The 17,582-nt window shown below is 39.9% G+C and overlaps 1 protein-coding gene across 2 annotated transcripts in view; it reads left to right on the top strand.

The window, feature by feature from the left end:
* The first annotated feature begins 557 nt into the window (after positions 1-557).
* The window catches only part of FBXW11 (F-box and WD repeat domain containing 11), a 125,825-nt gene continuing 108,800 nt past the window's right edge, over positions 558-17,582 (top strand). For both annotated transcript variants that reach the window (XM_012649732.1, XM_012649731.1), the window contains exon 1: positions 558-975. In XM_012649732.1, the coding sequence (XP_012505186.1) occupies positions 931-975 (45 nt within the window). In that variant the 5' untranslated portion in view covers positions 558-930. The remainder of the gene's footprint in view (positions 976-17,582) is intronic.

Below are 17,582 nucleotides of genomic sequence, written 5' to 3'. Positions count from 1 at the left end.
CCAGCTAGAGCGGTACTTGGCAAAGTGTGGATACTTAAAAAATAAATATTTTCTGAACAAATGAATAAGAGGGGGTCGATATACACGGGTTCCCTTTAATCCCTCGGCTCCTCCCAGATCGTGCGACATACAGATAACACCACAGCGCATCTCATAGACCCCCTCTTTCCCAACGACTACGTCTCCAAACGCCTCACTCCTGGGATGCCCATCCTCTCAGAGCCTCCTTCCTTGGCGGAGCTTCTCTTACTGGCTGGCCCCCTCGCAGACCTGAGCCTCAGACTGCTACACCTTTCTGACGCACCTAGAACGCACCTGTCTCCACCATCTGGCCCTATCACCAGACACTCGCGGACCCGCCGCGCAGCTACTCAGGCGTCTAGTGGGCACTGCGGTCATCGACCGCGCATGTGCGGAAATCGGTCGCACACGGAGGATCTCTGACAAGTGAGGAGTCGCCTCGGAGTTTCCGTCCGGGTCTGGGCAGCCTTGGGCTGCCAGGAAGTCAGCAGTAACTAGCCGGAAGGAGAACCACAGCGCAGGGCTTTCTGGGACATGTAGTCATGGCGCTTTCGAGGCTCTACCCTGAGCGAGCCCTTAATTCTTCAGGTCTGCATGTCCCGCGTGCACAGTCCAGTGCTACTTTCAGATCAGGGTTCAGCTTCAGGCAGCCGGGAGACATTGGCCTGGGGTCGGCCTCTCGTTCCCATAACGCTCTGCGGGGCGCGCGGCGCCTGCTGGGAGCTGTAGTCTCTGTTCTGCGTACTGCGTTCGCCAAGGGGGAGGGCGGAGCTGCCGGCGGCCCGGGCGGGCTGGCAGCTAGAGTGGGTGCAATAGCCGCCTCCGCCTCTGCCGCCTCCGCCGTCGCCTCCTCCGCCCGGGCCGTTCGCTGCTGCGCGGGGAGAGCGAGGCGGGGCCGCCGGGGTCGCCATGGAGCCCGACTCGGTGATTGAGGACAAGACCATCGAGCTCATGGTGAGTGCGGCCCGCTGGACCGTCTGTTCTTCCGTCCGTCTGGCCCCGGGGCGGGCCTGCTCCCCTCAACGTCCGGCGAGAGGTCGGCTCTGGCCCTTCCCCGCCGCCTCGGCCCACCCGCCTTCCCTGGCCTCGGGCCTGGCGCTGTTCCTCCGGATCCCTTGAGCTCTCAGGCCGGACCTGGCCCGGCCCCCTCCATGCCCCTCCGTTCTCTCCCTTCTCCCTGTCCCGTCTCCGGGCCCATCTTTCGGACGACCCTCGCTCGTTTATGCTGTAGACTTAGGTCACACTGGCTCTAGCATCTCACTGTCCTCCTTTTGGAAAGCGATGTTTCCCCCTCTGTATTTCTCTGGCCCAGGCCCGCACCGCGCTTGCAAGCCCCACTCAGCCCGAGTGAGGTGGTGGGAGGGGGTAGGGAGGACATCGGTCAGGGCCGCCTCGGCCTCCGCGTCCTAGGAGGAGTCTCAGCACCCTCTTCCCAGCCTGGGGGTGTGTGGATGCCGGGATAGGCCCTACAGGGCTGGGGGGTAGGGAGCTCGCGGGTTTGAGGCTGTGGCGGATAGGGGGCCTCTTTCCCGGGCCCCTGTGGTGTCCGGCTTCTCGGACAAAGGGTTTCCTACCCGTCCGAGAGGGATGTTTGCATAGCAAGGCCCCAGGTACTCTGGATTCCATCCCCCAGGAAAGAGAAACCGTAACTTCACGTGTTCCCGAGCTGCTTTGGGAAATTGGGCAGAAAGGGGGAGGGGGTCATCCTCATGATTGCCACCAGTTCTTTCTTCTCAGAGGAAAAAAAAAAAGGAGGGGAATCCTTGGCCCCTGGGGAGGCGACCACTCTTCTGTTAGAAATCCCTGGCAGTCAGGCCAGACTCCCTGGTCCGCGGACGCTCCCCGACCCCCTTCCGTTTTATGATTTGGAGCCAGAAGGGATTTTTAGAAACCGGACCATGAGAGAGTGGCTAGTAGAAGTGAAGAATTTGCTAATTGGTGGATGATTTGGTGGAAGAAATAAAATATCTCAGGTATTGCCTGCCAGTTTGAACATTAGGGAAATCAAACTGGGCTCTGGAGAGTTGGGAGGAGGAAGTCTGCCTCAGCAAATGGACATGCCCAGGGTTTCTTCCTGTGGAAACCTTGACAGTTTCTTTGTATCTCTCCTAACACAGTAACAACTTCTACCTCAGGGTTGAGAGGAAAGGTGGAAGAATTACTTAACGCAGCAAAATGTTTTCTTAGCCAGATTTTCTTCAGTGTGAAAATGTTTATTGAGTCAGTGATTCCACTGGGTAGGGTTGGTGACATCAGAGCCACTTCCCCCATTTAATGCTATAAATAATAAATGGTGACACTGAAAGTCTGTTGGATAGCTGCATGGTTTCTGTGGATGATGGTGTCTGGGGAGTTGAGATGCTTGTTTTAAAAATGGAAGTACAGTAGCATACATACAGAGACAGCTTAATGTTTGCCGTCTTTTGCATAATTCTCAGAACTGGTCTTCTCCAGCATTCTTGAAAACTGGAGAAAAGAGAAAACCTGGTAGTTTTTGATTTTTGTGTGTGTGTGCACGTGTGGTTGTTTTAAAAGGCATAATACCACTTACCGAGTAATTCTTTTCAGCATAATTTATCAAATTTGTAGCAAGTGTTTGATATTCTGCAGCTTTTGTAGTGGGTTATTTTCTAAATATCTTAATTGGAATGACATATACACTACATATTCTTAATGATATGCAATACTTACTACGGGAGGAATATTTCACATTGAAAAGTTGTAACTTGGTACCTCTTTGAGATTAGCTCTTCTAAGCTCCTTCCATTTCAGTTTCTTTAAAAAGAAATAGCTAAAATGTCTTTATTTTCAAAAGGATTAGAAGAAATACAGTGTAACCCAAGTCAATGTCTTTGAGTGTATGGGGAAAAAAAATCTTTGGCTTAAATTTACTGGTTTCTTATGGTCATAACTTAAAAAGTTTTGGGTTTACATGGTAATACTTGTCTCTGATCTGAAAAGAGATTTCAGCCTTTTAAAGATATTATAAACTGGGATTTAAATTTGGATTCTTAGGAAATTTTACAAAGAGTTTAGTAGTTATGATCAGTTTTAAAATGACTTTTTATTTAAGAATTTTGGTATTTCCTGAAAGACATATTCGTTAAGACTCTTGCACAACTCTTTTCATAAACATACTTTATATGTATTTTAGTATAGTAGACAGCACAAGTGCTTAACAACTGATTGAGTAAATCCAGGATCAAATGTAGGAATGATAATGCCTTAAAATCTAATTGCAGATGGCTTTCTGTATTCATTGCATTTAAATTACAGTTTCTAGAACTAGGCTAAAAATATTTTTTTACATTGGTTTCAAAATAACGTGGTTGAAGAAGGGGAAGGGGTTAAACTGATGGTATTTTAAAAGCGTAAAGCATGAAATATTTTTAGGTTTTTATGAGTCAGCTTCAATACTCAGGTATTTGTGATTGTGCTGCTTGTACCAGTTTGGTACTTAATGGTTAACAAGATAACTTTCATTTGGTATTCCAGAATGTGCTATATTAAAAAGAGGAAACAGACTTCTTGGTTATCTTCATTTCTTAATCTTCATCCCTCTACTTTCCTTGATTTTGATTCTTGTTTTTTTTCTTGGATTTTTGATAAGTTTGGTGGGAAATAAAGCTGGTGATAGCAGAATAATTAAATCTCCAAAATATAACCCCTACTCTGACTCCTGTCCCTACCTGAGGCCTAGGTCCACAAAGGGTGCTTCTCCCACTGACCCACTGCGTGGGATTCAGACTTTAATATTATTAAAGTCTATAAGCTTAACTCGGACAACTGAATTACTGTTGTTGATGGTAAATAATTTAACCACCAGATGACTTTCATGGCCTTATATTGACCCAATAGTCTACCTAGTTGGTGGGCCTGTTTTTTAAACTTCTGACTTTGGTAAAATCAGCCTTATTATGAATGAGGTAGAAAATTAGTAATCCATTTTTGAAACACACAAAGTTCACCAGGCTGTGTTTAATTTGGTGGACTTCACTGGAAAGAATGAGAATTGTACATTACATATCACATGACATGTATTAACCCTTGAGTTAGGAATATGTGTTGATGTTCAGGCACTCATCACTAGAAAGCACTCACAGGAGCTGCTGATTGGAAGAGAAAGATGCTTAGCCCCCAGATTAGAAGATAGCAGAAATTGATGTTTTAAGTTTAGGAAAGGTATTCTGCCCCCTCTATGGATGGATGTGAGTGAATCTTCTCCCCTCTTTACACAATTAATGGGCAGTTTATACTCTGTCGTTCATTGTGGAATGATTCCCCTCTTTGCTAAGGGACTTTAACACATTGACTGCCACACTAGGAAAAAAAAAAGGTTTTTCCTTGGGGCCATGGTGTTTGATTATGAAAATAAAATAAAAACTTTGAAAATGAAACGATCCTTTCTAATTTAATGAAAAATTTGTTATACCTTATTGTTTTTTGTGTGTGAGTTATGTGTAACTTGAGAAATCGTTCACACGGCTCCCAAGGTGAAGAGACTTGGGAGTTACATATGCTTCAGGAAGCCTCTGGCTCAAAACTAGCCTGAGTTAAATGCAGCTCACATGGCAGTTAATGTGTTAAGTGAGTCATTTCCCTTCTGTGTTATCTCTTAAGTGGCTATATTACTTGTTGAATGAAGTAGGTAAAATGCATTGATCCTTATTAAGGAGGTGTGATATAAATGTAGTTTGTAGAGCTGTTGAAGTACAGGCAGGCCACAAGGCCAAGGAGGTGAAAGAAACTGGAAATTTTTTCTTTATTCTTTTGATTCTTTTTTTCTCTTCTTGTCATTGACTTTTTAAGTGGGGTAAGTGGGATTGTTTAGCGACTCCATCAAGAAATTGGATCTTGTTTTGTCACCATTACTTATCCTCATATACTTTTAGTGGAGTGCTAACTTATACCAAATGCAGATAAAATCCGACGTATGTTTCAGTAGGGTCCAAATAAATTAGCCACATACATATTTATATTTACAGACCTCATTGACCTGCCTGAAGAGGCTGTGGCTCAAATATATCAGTTTTTACCTCTGATTTTGCAGTAGGTTAGATGTCCGTTCAGATTTGACAAGGATAAACGTGTTTCCTGCATGCGAGTCTTTGGCATTCTTGGCCCCTTATTGCCGTAGTTTGTATCCTGCAGACCGAGAGAGCTAGCCCTAGAGAATCTCTAAGCCATTACATAGATACAGAAAACAGTATATATCCCTCTGGTTAGTGCTGTTTGAGCTTATGAATTCTAGAAACAAAGTTTTCTGCTCTGTGAGATCTCTGGGATCCTGGGTTCTACCTTGTGATATTTGCACTTCACAGAAATGAAAGCATTTCAAGTCTTAGTGATTCCAATTCCAATCTCCCTTCTAATTCCATTCTCTCTTCTGGCTTTTCCTCCCTCTTTCCTCACTTATTCTGTATTCCAGCCAAAGCATGGAGGACCATGGTCCTCCAGGTTCCATTCACAGTTTCCTTTGTCAGCACTGATAGGAGGTGACCTAAGCCCACTTATTGAAGGCTACTGATATTTACCAAAAGGACCTAATAGTTGGTTCTCTGGCTAGATTGAGTTACGTCACATTTCAGCGATCTTCTCTTCTGGCTATGCTGATGAAGTCCTATCCACTCTCAAAACACAATAAATGCCACCTCTCTTGATGTCAGTTTATATTATGGTGGCAGATACCATCTTGTTTTTGTGTCTATAGCACTTCCTACGTGATAATCATTGTTAAATGAAATGAATTAATTCTGGTACTTTGTATTTACCTTAGAGCACTTAACATTATTCTGGACTTGTATTATAGTTACCTGTTTGTGTCCCTGATTAGATGATTAAACTCCTCATGGGAAGGGATGCGGCCTGATTTATCTTCCTATGACACACAGCTCTTTCAGACTCACAGTGCCTTCTTTGTAGTAGGTGTTCAGTAAATGCCGAGTTAAATTTTCCTGGTGATCATTTTCATACATTATTGCCTTCTGCCTGTATCTTAACCATTCTCTTTTCTGGGAAATTTCACCTACTTTGCTAATTCTCACAATAATCAGTTCTTAACTTTTTTGGGACTCATCATACCTTCTTGTATATTATAACAACTTGTGATTGTGTCTAAACTCCCCTTCCAGAGGCTGTATCTGATTGCCCTTTTACACCTTCACAGCGCTTAGCATGTTGGTCCTCAGTAGATATTTATTGATTTAAATTAATGTTAAGTTTTCTTTTTTTCGTGTTGTGAAACCTTTTAAGACTTCTTTTTGATAAGCTTTAGACAAAGGTAGAAATAAATTGGGTAGAAATAAGGTAGAAATAAGGTAGAAATAAGACTGGTGAGGGGGAGGGGTGGGTGGTATGTGGTACACAGGTCATCCATAGACGTTTTCACTATTATGGACTTTTCCACATGTACAGATTGATTTTTATATATCCCAGAGAGTGGTTGTTAGCAAAGAATTGAGGAAACCAAATTCCTTTTGTATCTGTTGGTGTGAATTTGCGAAACATTTGATAAGCTCTAAGGGTTCTCTGACCTTAGAAAAGCACTATTTAGCAGAAAGGGCATGGGCTTTAGAGGGAAACACTTAAGTTTGTATGCTAGCTTTGTCACTTGCTAGCTGTGTGACCTTACAAAAAGTAACCTTTCCATAGTATGATTTTATTATCTGTAAGAATAAGAAACCTTAGATATGGCTCTGAGTTTTTGGAACGATTACATGAGTGATGTATGTGAAAGGACTTTGCGGAAGCTTGCTGTTCTGCAAATGCTGGCCATACTAACTTTCCCCACAAGTACAGGGACCATATTTTGTAAAGCAAAATCAGGATAGATGGTGTGGAGAAGGTTTTAATGTTTTCCCCTGCATTGTGCATGTGTTTATTTGTGAAGCTTTACAAAGGCCTAACATTCAGTTGCTTTTAGCCATACATTTGCCATCTTTGGAGGAAATGATAAAATAATATAGAATCAATACTGTCTTGGAAAATCTGGGAGGGACTGTTACAGTTACTAAGAACTACCAATTTGGTATAATTAGACCTATGGTCTAACTGTAGAGAAAACCCACCCAGCCCTGTTTTAGGTATTCTGGTAGAAAGAGAATGGTGATTAGTTTATATTAACATTGAACATTGATTTATGTTTGTTTGATCAGTTTAGTTTAGACTGGCAAATTGTGATTTTGAATTCTTATTCTGATCATCAGGAAAGCTGATGATTTTGGCCTTCACAGAATAAGCAGTGAGTATCCATATAAGATTTCCTTCTGAGTTGTATTGTGTTTATTGAATTAGTTGACAGTGGGGGGAAAAACCTGTTGGTCAAGAATGCGCTTGTTACCTTCTGTTAAGTTTCTGTTGATCACAATTGCTTAACAGGAAGTTTGTCTTTGTAGGCAAATGAGAGACCAACCAGGAAGACTTGACAATCCAGTAGGGTGGATCTCTAATCTGGATCTTATTGTTTTAACAAAACTCAAAGATTGCAGAGTTCTGTGATGTCAGCAGGAGGCATTTTTAGGAAATTCCCTCTCAGAATTAGTCAACAATGAAGACCTTCACAGAATAGAAAGCTGTAAAGTAGAAACACTGGGACATTAAAATGAAAAATGAAAAAAAAAAAGTTTCTGCTTGTGAGTAGAGAGGTGTGCAAATACAAGTATAATGAATGTAGAAAACCGTTCTCTAGAGCCTTGGACCCACAGAAGAAATGAAAGATTAAATGAGGGCTCTACTATTGAGAAAAAGGAACTTGAGTAATTTTTAATTTTTATTTTTAAAGAATGACATTGAGGCCAGGTGTGGTGGCTCACGCCTGTAATCCTAGCTCTCTGGGAGGCGGAGGCGGGCGGATTGTTTGAGCTCAGGAATTCGAAGCCAGCCTGAGCAAGAGCAAGACCCCGTCTCTACTAAAAATACAAAGAAATTAATTGGACAACTAAAAATATATAGAAAAAATTAGCCAGGCATGGTGGCGCATGCCTGTAGTCCCAGCTACTCGGGCGGCTGAGGCAGAAGGATTGCTTGAGCCCAGGAGTTTGAGGTTGCTGTGAGCGAGGCTGACGCCACGGCACTCACTCTAGCCCGGGCAACAGAGTGAGACTCTGTCTCAAAAAAAAAAAAAAAAAAAGAATGACATTGAGAACATTTAACCAGTTTTGAGAACTAATAATAAGATATATTTTGTTTCTCTGAAATGACCACTTGAAAGACAGAAAGGGGACAGAGGACAGGAAGAACTCAGTCCTGACACTCCTATTCTGGCATCCGCTAATCTTTGTATGTCTAGCATAAAGCCTGTCACAAATTAGGCATTCAAGAAATTTTTTTTTTCCATGGGAAAGGGGAAAAATTAACTCACTCTAGTATAAAGAAAAGGTGTGAGGATTCAAGAGGTCCAGAAATGAGTCTTAGTCAGATTATTGTGGTTGTGTTTTGCTATAACTTGTTTTGCATTTTGGATATAACAGTAAGTTATACTTTGAAAACCATAGTATATTGCTTTAGCAGTTAGCTGCTAGCCATAGCTCACTAGCTACTTTTTATCAAAATTGGGTTTCTGGTTTATTCTTAGACTCGAGAGTAGTATTACTTACTGGGAAAAACTTGAGCACTCATTCATTATTTGCTTGGGATTTTACTTATGTGACTTCTTTTAAGTTGTAGGCATTAAGATATTTTCATCTGATTGTTATGGTGAAGTTAATCATAGACTGGTATTTTAGTCACTTCCATTACTTTGCCTACAAATCCTGGAATTTAAACATTACTTGGGTTTAACTGGATTTGAGATTTTTTGTTACAGACACAGCCTTTGCTGCTGAACACAAAGACTACTTGAGCACCACTATAATGTGTTTTGTTTTAACATTAATGTTGTGGGCCTTTGAAATGCATGGCTCTTTGTTACTGAAATGCTTTTCTAAGTGGCAGGACGTTGGGAGTTAGCCCTTTCAGGAGGGCTCAACGGTTTGGCTGGGCTGAAATACTTACTCTTCTGTATTTTTGTAGTTCTCCATTCTGAAGTTAATTAACTTAGGGCTTTTGAGAGTAAAGCTTGGTTTCTTCTCTCGTCCCAGAAATCATGGCCTTTCTGACCCTTGGACTTGGGAGGCAGCAGTGCTCTGTGAAAAGGGCATGGGCTCTACCACCTAGTAGATGTGGGACTTTGGGCAAGTTACCTCCTTCTCCTCATCTTTTTTGAGAATTAAATATGGGTAATTAATGTAAAGGGCCTGGCCCATTAATAGTCCTTCAGTAAAGGTAGGTATTATTATAATTACTTCAGGAGCATTTTGGCAGTAGTGTAATAGCAATTGAGGAAATAACAAATTTATGTGCAAGTGAGCTCAGTCTTTTAAGTTTTTATCTGTGTCATCCTGTTAAGTGCCTTTTTCTCTCTTTTAGTTTAGAATGCAGTCTAATTTGGTATGGTAGAAAAAGAACGTTAATATGATACGGACTGGGCTTTTAATTAAAGTTGTCACCTAGCAAATTGTTTATTAGTGTTCTTTATTTTCCCCAGTTCACCCAATGATGGGCCATTGTGGGGGATTGGCCTTTATTGAATCAGAAGGTCACTCTTAAATTATGTGTTTTAAAATGTCTTGCATTTCAGCTGAAGGTTGAGGATTTAGGTAACATGTTGACATGATTGATGTCTTATATGTAGCAAGCCAAAAGATTTCTTTGTTAGGTGCTTAAATAAAGATCTTTATTGGGAGATATTTGAGACCTCAAATACCATTATTTTTGTCTGACAAACTATTTTTGTAATGGTGGAGGAGCAGTCTTAGAAAATGGCTAACGAAATTCATGGTAGCTGAATGGTCTGGGACAATTTATGTGGATGATATAGGGTAAGTTTTTAGCTGCTCTAATTTGTAAATTGCATGCTGTTTTTTCATGAGTAAATATTAATATTAGGGATGTTTTTGTAATTTGCCATGTAGAATTTCGTATCCTTCTTTTAATACAGAGGTGAGGAATACTGCTACAGACCTTTTATGCCAAATAGCTGACTCAGGGGTTGTAACTTTTTTTCTGTGCCTCAGATCCACCATTCCATTGACCCTTCCTTCCATTTCTTGGTGGCTGTCCTTTGCCACTGGTGCCATGGTGGGTGTATGGATTGCTTTCTGTCTTTCAACAGTTACCGAAGTGCATGTTTGGGATTTTGTTGAAGAAAGCTGGATACAGTAAACGGAAAGAATCTTGGAAGATGCTTGACTGCTGTCTTTTCTCAGACTAGTCTGAAAGGGAATACCCCATTCATTCTGGATTGGTGGATCTGAAGTACAAAATATTTTCCAGGTAAGCGATTACCCTGTATTGTTTTGTTTTGTGGAACTCAACTTGCTGAAAGAAATTTTAAAAAATCCTTTCCTTTATTTCTTTTGTCCATTAATAGGGAAAGGAAGAAATATTAGATATTTGTGTTTAGTGTCATGTTTGAGTGTAGTTCAGTAGAGGTATATGTTGTGGAACTGCTAGTTTAAAACTTTATTTCAGTGTAGTAAGTGCAGTTGTTTTTACTATAGGCCCAAACAGTTTTTAGTCACAGTGTAACAGGGAATATAGTAAACATGGAAATTTTGTTTTGGGAATAGTTTATAAAATATGGAAAACAAATGGTAATTTTGAGGCATTATCTCACATGATTTATAGTTAATAAATACCTGGTCAAAATATATTTTGTAATTGCCATGTGAAATGGTGGTCTTTTATTTTTAGGACTCTTGGAGGGTCTTCTTAGGAAGGTTTACTGACTGTAGCAACTGTTTATTGAGAGCATCTGCTACAAGGCACCTTTGTATGCACTTTACGTATATTTCTTAACTGGCACAGGACTTCACCTGCATTTTACAGCTGGTGAAATGGAGCTCAGAAGCTTTAAGTGCAAGTTGCTCAGGGTGATACAGCTAGTAGAAGGCATAGCCAAGCTTTAAACTTGGGTCTGTGTGTCCCCAAAGCTCTGACTCTTTCCATCTTCCTGTATTTGCTGAAGTTTATACTTCAATTTCTGGATTTTTAAATTGCCTGTCTTTGAGAGCAAAGTGTGATTTTCTACAATGGGTTTCCACTGGAAGAACACATGCTGGATCATTGTTTGGCATGGTATTTTAATCATTTAATCTGGTACTCTGCTTGCTTACTGAAAAATCAGATCTTCAGTCCATCAAGTGAACTTAAACATAATTTAGGGAGTATAAAAAGGGCAGTGCATTTAAATGTCAAAACATGCTTGACAGGGAAGTATCATTTGGTCTAGTGAACTCAAACATGTTTTTTCTCAGTTCCTCCTTCGTATTTATGGGTTATTTGAATAACTCAGTAGCTCATTATGTAGACTTCTTTTGAGCAGTGGTTTGTTTGCCTTACAAGTAAGACATTGTCATGCAACTCTCTTGAAAACATGGCTTTTCGGTATTTAATATTCTCTCCAGATTACCCCACTCCCTTTGATCTTAAACATTTTTTTTTAAATCATAGATTGACACTCTGACTTTGTGATCCTCATTTTAATTTAATTCATTTACATTTGCTAATATTTCTCCCTTGTGAGCATTTTTCACATTGTTCTCTGAAGAGCTGTTAGGCTGGTGGTGGTGGTGGTGGTACTAGTAGAAATAATAGTTGTTAACCCTCTGCATTGAGCATGATTCTAGATACTTTGTATGTATAATAAACTCATTTTATCTTTATACAGATATAAAGTGAATGTCCATTATCCAAAATGCTTGGGACCAGAAGTGTTTTGAATTTTGAATTTTTTTTTTTTTTAATTTTGGAATTTTTACACTATACTGGTTCAGCATCCCTAATCCAAAAATCTGAAGTCCGAAATGCTCCAATGAACATTTCCTTTGAGCTTCGTGGTAGCACTCAAAAAGTTTCAGATTTGGGAGCATTTTGGATTTTGGATTTTCAGATTAGGAATACTTAAATCTGTAGTAACCTGGATGAGGTAGGTACCTTTATTTCCACTTTACTGGTAAGGAAACTGAGAGATGGAGTTGTTCAATATTATGCTCAAGGGCACACATCTTGTAAGAGACAAAGATGAGATATGAACCTAGTCAGTCTGGCTTCAAAGAATATGCTTCTAACCTCTGCTTACTACCTCTAGTTTAGAGTATCATCCAATAATAGAGGGGCAGAAATCTTGAAGACTAAAACTGTGTATTTTGATTTCAAGAAATCATTGCAAAAGAAAAGGAAACAATTGTTAAATATTTCTTTCCTTCTTTTTCTTTTTTTTAGAGATAGGGTCCTTCTCTCACACAGGCTGGAGTGCAGTGGCACAGCTACAGCTCACTGAAATCTCAAATTCCTGGGCTCAAGCAATCCTCCTGCCTCAGCCTCTCTAGAAGCTGAGACTACAAATGTGCACCATCATGTCCTGCTAATATACTTTTTTTTGGCAGGGGTAGAGATGAAGTCTCACTATGTTGCCCAGGCTGGTCTGGAACTGCTGGCCTCAAGTGATCCTCCTGCCTTGGCCTCCCTAGGTGCTAGGATTATAGGCGCCGGCCAGCCTGAATATTTATTTTTTACCTTCTGAGAAAACAATCTAGCTCAGGCTGTTTCCCAAGATAACTTGCAAGAGGTTATTTTGAGGTTATCTTTCAGAATAGTGCTGTCTGATAGAACTTTTTGCAATGATTGAAATGCTCAGTATCTGCACTATTCAATGTGGTAGCCACTATTCACATGTGACTATTTGAAAATGTGGTTATGTGACTAAGTAACTGAATTTTTAATCTTAATTAAAGTTACATCTAAATAGCCACATGTGCAATTTTAGAATTTAACATCATCCTAGGTCTGGTCCTTGGTTTAGCTCCCTCAGAAATCTGATCAGATCGGCATGCCCAAAGCATCTCCTTATCCCAGGGTTGGACTAACATTAACCAGCTGTACAAGACTAATGTGTAAAACCAGAATTCTAATTTATTAATTTATAATGATATATGTGTGTTGGCATAATTAGTGTATTTTCTGATAGATTTACTTACTAGGTCCTAATTAATATGCTAGTTTAATTTTTTTCAAATAAGAAACAATAGTCAGGGGGACCTGAAGACTCAACCAAATGACTGGAATGTTCTCGCCATGTAGGCAAACTTTACCACCAGGTCAGATCATAGATTCAACCAAGGAAGTGAGATGTCTGCTGGACTGGGACTGAGACAGCTTCGCTCAGCTTACTTTAGGGATACTGGTTTTTCCCTAAGGCAAAAGCTCTTCCTTCATCTTCTCTGCTTGCTTTTGCTTCCCAAATCCTTTTTTCATTAAGGCATTCCTTTTTAGATAGTTTTCTTAGCTTGAATACACTGTTGACTTAAAGATTTGGGAGGCACTTTGTTTTCCTTAAGTTTCCTTCATCACTGCTGTGATCTATTTTGTGTTCATTTTGGACTCTAAAAAGACAGTTCAATTTTTCTTGCTTCCCTATGGCTTCTTTCTACTAAAACACATGTATTAGCTTATTTAACTTGGTCATACATAGTATGTTGTAGAATAGGAACATACATACCTGATGTTACGTACTCTTTGCATTACATCATGTTATTAAATAGTTCTTGTTTTTAGCTCACTATATCATTACTTTGGGACTTGTTCTCCTTCTGTTCTTGAAGTAGAGAGAGTAACATGACCAAATTCGTATTTTAGGAAGTTAATTTTGGCAGGCGTGTGCAAGATGGAATGAAAAGACTGAAGGCAAGGAGACCAGTTAGTCTAAGTGAGCAATGATGAAGGTGAACCAAAGCATTGACGGTGGGGATGATGGAGGTGGGGTGGATTTGAGAGAGATGTTAGATGGTAGGATCTACAGCTTTTGGGGATTACATATAGTAGTAGGAGAGAGAAAGAATATAGTATGAATTTTAGATTTTTTTCCCTTGAGCACCTGGATGGATGTTTGTTTTCTTCTCCAAGATAGGGAATACTAGAAGAAATGCGGATTGGGGGAGGAGAAAGAATGGGTTCAGTTTGGGTTATAGTGAATTCAAGGTGGCTATGGGTGAATTGTCTAAGAGCAGAAGTATCTAGTAGGAATATTGGCCATCATCAGAGAGGGCAGGGTTAGAGAGAAATATTTGGGAGTTTTTAGCCCCAGTAGTAGCTGACTTTACTTTGTATAGTTATATGATTACTCAGAGTATAGATTGAAGAATCTATAATATATATTGGTGTATGGGAATGCCAACATAAAGGAATGGGCTACCGCTAGGGTTAGAACCTAAGATCATATGTGATACTGACCATGAGGTGTTGTTATCACTCTCTTCTTTTCCTCTTGACCTGGGACTTTTGTTACAGCTAGCTAATATTGTACTTATACCCAGTCAGCAAAATAGCCCATTACGTTTCTGTTGTGATTTTCTCTTCCACTGTAATAGTTTGTTTAATTAATAGAGGCACAGTTTTTGAAATGTGTTCTTATACTCGCTTTTCAGGGTGGTCGTCTCTCCCCTGGACCCACCGCGAAATTATCTGCGGTCTAACAAATTAATAGAGGCACAGTTTTTGAAATGTGTTCTTAAAAACTCAGTGTTGTCACTGCACGTCTTATATACATTTACACAAATGCAATTTTATGCATCTGGTGACAAAAACACGAGAAAAAGAACCTAAACAGTGAAGGTTCTGATCAAGTGTGAGATGGGAAATGGAAGTCTGCTCTTCTCTCAGCCTGTCTCAATTCCTGAATGCCTCTTAGCTAGCTGTGGTGAGTGTGATTATGGTATTTTAAAGACACACATTTTTAACATCACAACATGAGGCCTAAATACAAGCCAGCTATTTTATCCACTAGTCAGTTAAAGAAACAGTGAACTGTTCCAGTGCTGGAGTGAAGATGAGCTGTGGTAGAATTATTGAGATGCTGTGTTGGTCTCTAGTGTGGTATATCCTTAAGGGATTTTTAAGGCATATTTTTGCTATATGCTATTTTCACCTTATATACTCACTTCAGACTCTAATTCCTAGGTGACCTGCAACTCCACTGTAATTAAGTTTTGGTAATGAAAGCAGAGAGACATGAAGAGTTCATTACAGCTATAGTCAGTCAATATTTGCCAATTTTTTGAATAAATTACTAATATATCTATGGGACAAGATTATAAGGTATGAGAGGGAGTATGTGGCAAACAAACAAACAAACAAACAAAAGTCTCCCATTCCCTCTAATTCCAGCCACCCAGCTACATTCTTGTGTAAACCTTCCTGTAGATATGTGTATGCTGTACACATTGTTTTGCACCTTGATTTTTTTAATGTAAAATACAACTTGGTCATCTTTTGTATCATTTTCCAAGAGCTTGCATGTTTTTTGAGATGATTTAAAAGATGCATACTGATTTATTGCACAAATATGCCATAATTTGTGTAATCAGTCTGGACTGATGCGTATGTAGGTTATTTCCAGTCTTTTGCTGTTACACGTAATGCTGTAAAGAATAACTGTGCATATGTCGTTTCACACATGAAGGAGTATGTATCTTCAGGACAGATTCCTAGGAGTAGGCATGCTGGATTGTTACTTTTAAAAGTCTGACAGACATTGCCACATTGCCCTGTTGCTCTCCAGTCACATTGCAACAATTCATACTCTTACAGCCTTTGTTGGGCAAGAGTACTCTTATTTCCTGATGCTCTCATGGTGTTATATTTAAATCGTTCTTCTCTTTTTTCCTCCCCTCCGTTAATTTTTTTTTTTTTTTTTGAGAGAGGGTCTTGCTCGGTTGCCCAGGCTGTAGATGTTATCATAGCTCACTGCTGTCTCAAACTCCTGAGCTCAAACTGTCTTCTCTCAGCCATGCCCAGCTAATTTTAAACTTTTTTGTAGAGACAGGGTTTTACTACTTTAGTCCGGCTGGTGTCAAACTCCTGGCCTCAAATGATCCTCTCCTCCTCCCAAAGATGTGAGTTGCTGTACCCAGCCCCTCCCTTAACTTTTTATTATGCAAAATATCATATATACAGAAGAGTTGGGAAAAAACGGTACAACAAACACCCATATATTCTCTCCACCTAGATTCAACAATTGTTAACTTTTTGCTGTTTGGATCATTTCTCTGCTACCTACCTCTCCCTTCTCTTCCTGTGTCCCCTTTCCTCCCCCAATGCACACCCTTCTTTGTTGTTAAAAATTTGAAAGTAATTTGTAATCATCATGATACTTAACCCCTTAATTTTTCAGCGTGTATCTCCTAAGAATAAGGATAGTCAGTTTCTCTCTCTCTCTCTCTCCTCCCCTCCCTCTCCTCCTTCCCCATCCCCCTTTTCCTCTCTCCCCTTTGTCTCTCTCTCCTCCCCACTCTTCCCACATGTGTGCGCGCACGCACGCACACACACACAACCATATCTATCTCCATATATTTTATATATATATAACCATAATACCATTTTCATATCTAAGAAAACTAAGGTAATTCCATAATATAATACCAAATTTTCAGTTAATTTAAATTTTCCTAATTGTCGCAAGGATGTCTTTTATAGCACCCTCCCTCCTTTAGAACAAATAAACCAACAAAATAGGATCTAGACAAAGTATACCTTTTGCATTCAGTTATGTCTCTTTACTGTTTTTTCAAAAAATTTTGAAAATTTATTTATTTTTTCTTAACTCTATTAATTTAGAACATTCTCTCTATCCTTTTCCCTCCTTTTCTGGCATTAACTTTTTTGAACAGTTTAGCTCAGTCAGTTGCTTTGTAGGATATGCAACATTCTGCATTTATTTAAATATTTCCTTATGGTGTCATTTAACTTGTTTCTCTAGCTCCTATACTTCCTATAAAGTGGAAATTAATTGAGATGCATCTAGGTTAAATATTTTGACAAGAATGCTTCATCATAAGTGAAGTGTACTTCACATTGAGTCATATCAGGAGGCACTTAATGACAGGTTATCCCAGTATGAGCTACGCTAAGTTTGATCCCTTGGCCAACGTGGCAAGAGCCAGATCTTTCTATTATGAAGGTAAAATTTTCTCCTCTGCTATTAGAGAGGAATCTATGGGATACTATTTTGGCACCTTGTAAATCTCCTGTTCCACTACAACCTTTGCCTAGTAGTTTCAGCATCCAGATCCTCAAATTGGTTATTATGATAGAGTTGCAAAATTGTAGTTTTCTAATTCTGTCATTCCTTATACATTTATTAGCTATGATAGTATTCACAGAGGCCACCCCAATTTCTCCTTCTTCCTTTATCACCATACTCTACTGGGCTTTTATTCATTCAGTGTGTTAATCAATTACAGTATTTACTGAGGCTCATATTGTCCCAGATTTGGCTGCTGAGAGCTCCTTCCAGATAGCTGTTGCTTTCTTTTGACATGACCCCATCGTTCTTTGTGTGTTTCTTGGTTTTTTTGGCACAAGATGTCCCAGGCTTACTTTGTACTTCCCTTGGAGATTGGGAATCTGCCATTCCTCCAGCAGGCTCTGGGTTTTTTTTTTTTTTTTAGTGGGGAATGATACTTAGAAACCAAAATCATTGCTGTGGGTTTCATTACTTCTATACTATTTCGGTGGACAGAGCTAAG

Source organism: Propithecus coquereli, unplaced genomic scaffold (assembly GCF_000956105.1).
Source record: "Propithecus coquereli isolate 6110/MARCELLA unplaced genomic scaffold, Pcoq_1.0 Scaffold301, whole genome shotgun sequence".
NCBI classification, from domain to species: Eukaryota; Metazoa; Chordata; class Mammalia; order Primates; family Indriidae; genus Propithecus; species Propithecus coquereli.
The sequence above is the reverse complement of the archived record's forward strand: the minus strand, read 5'-3'. Positions and strand labels throughout refer to the sequence as shown.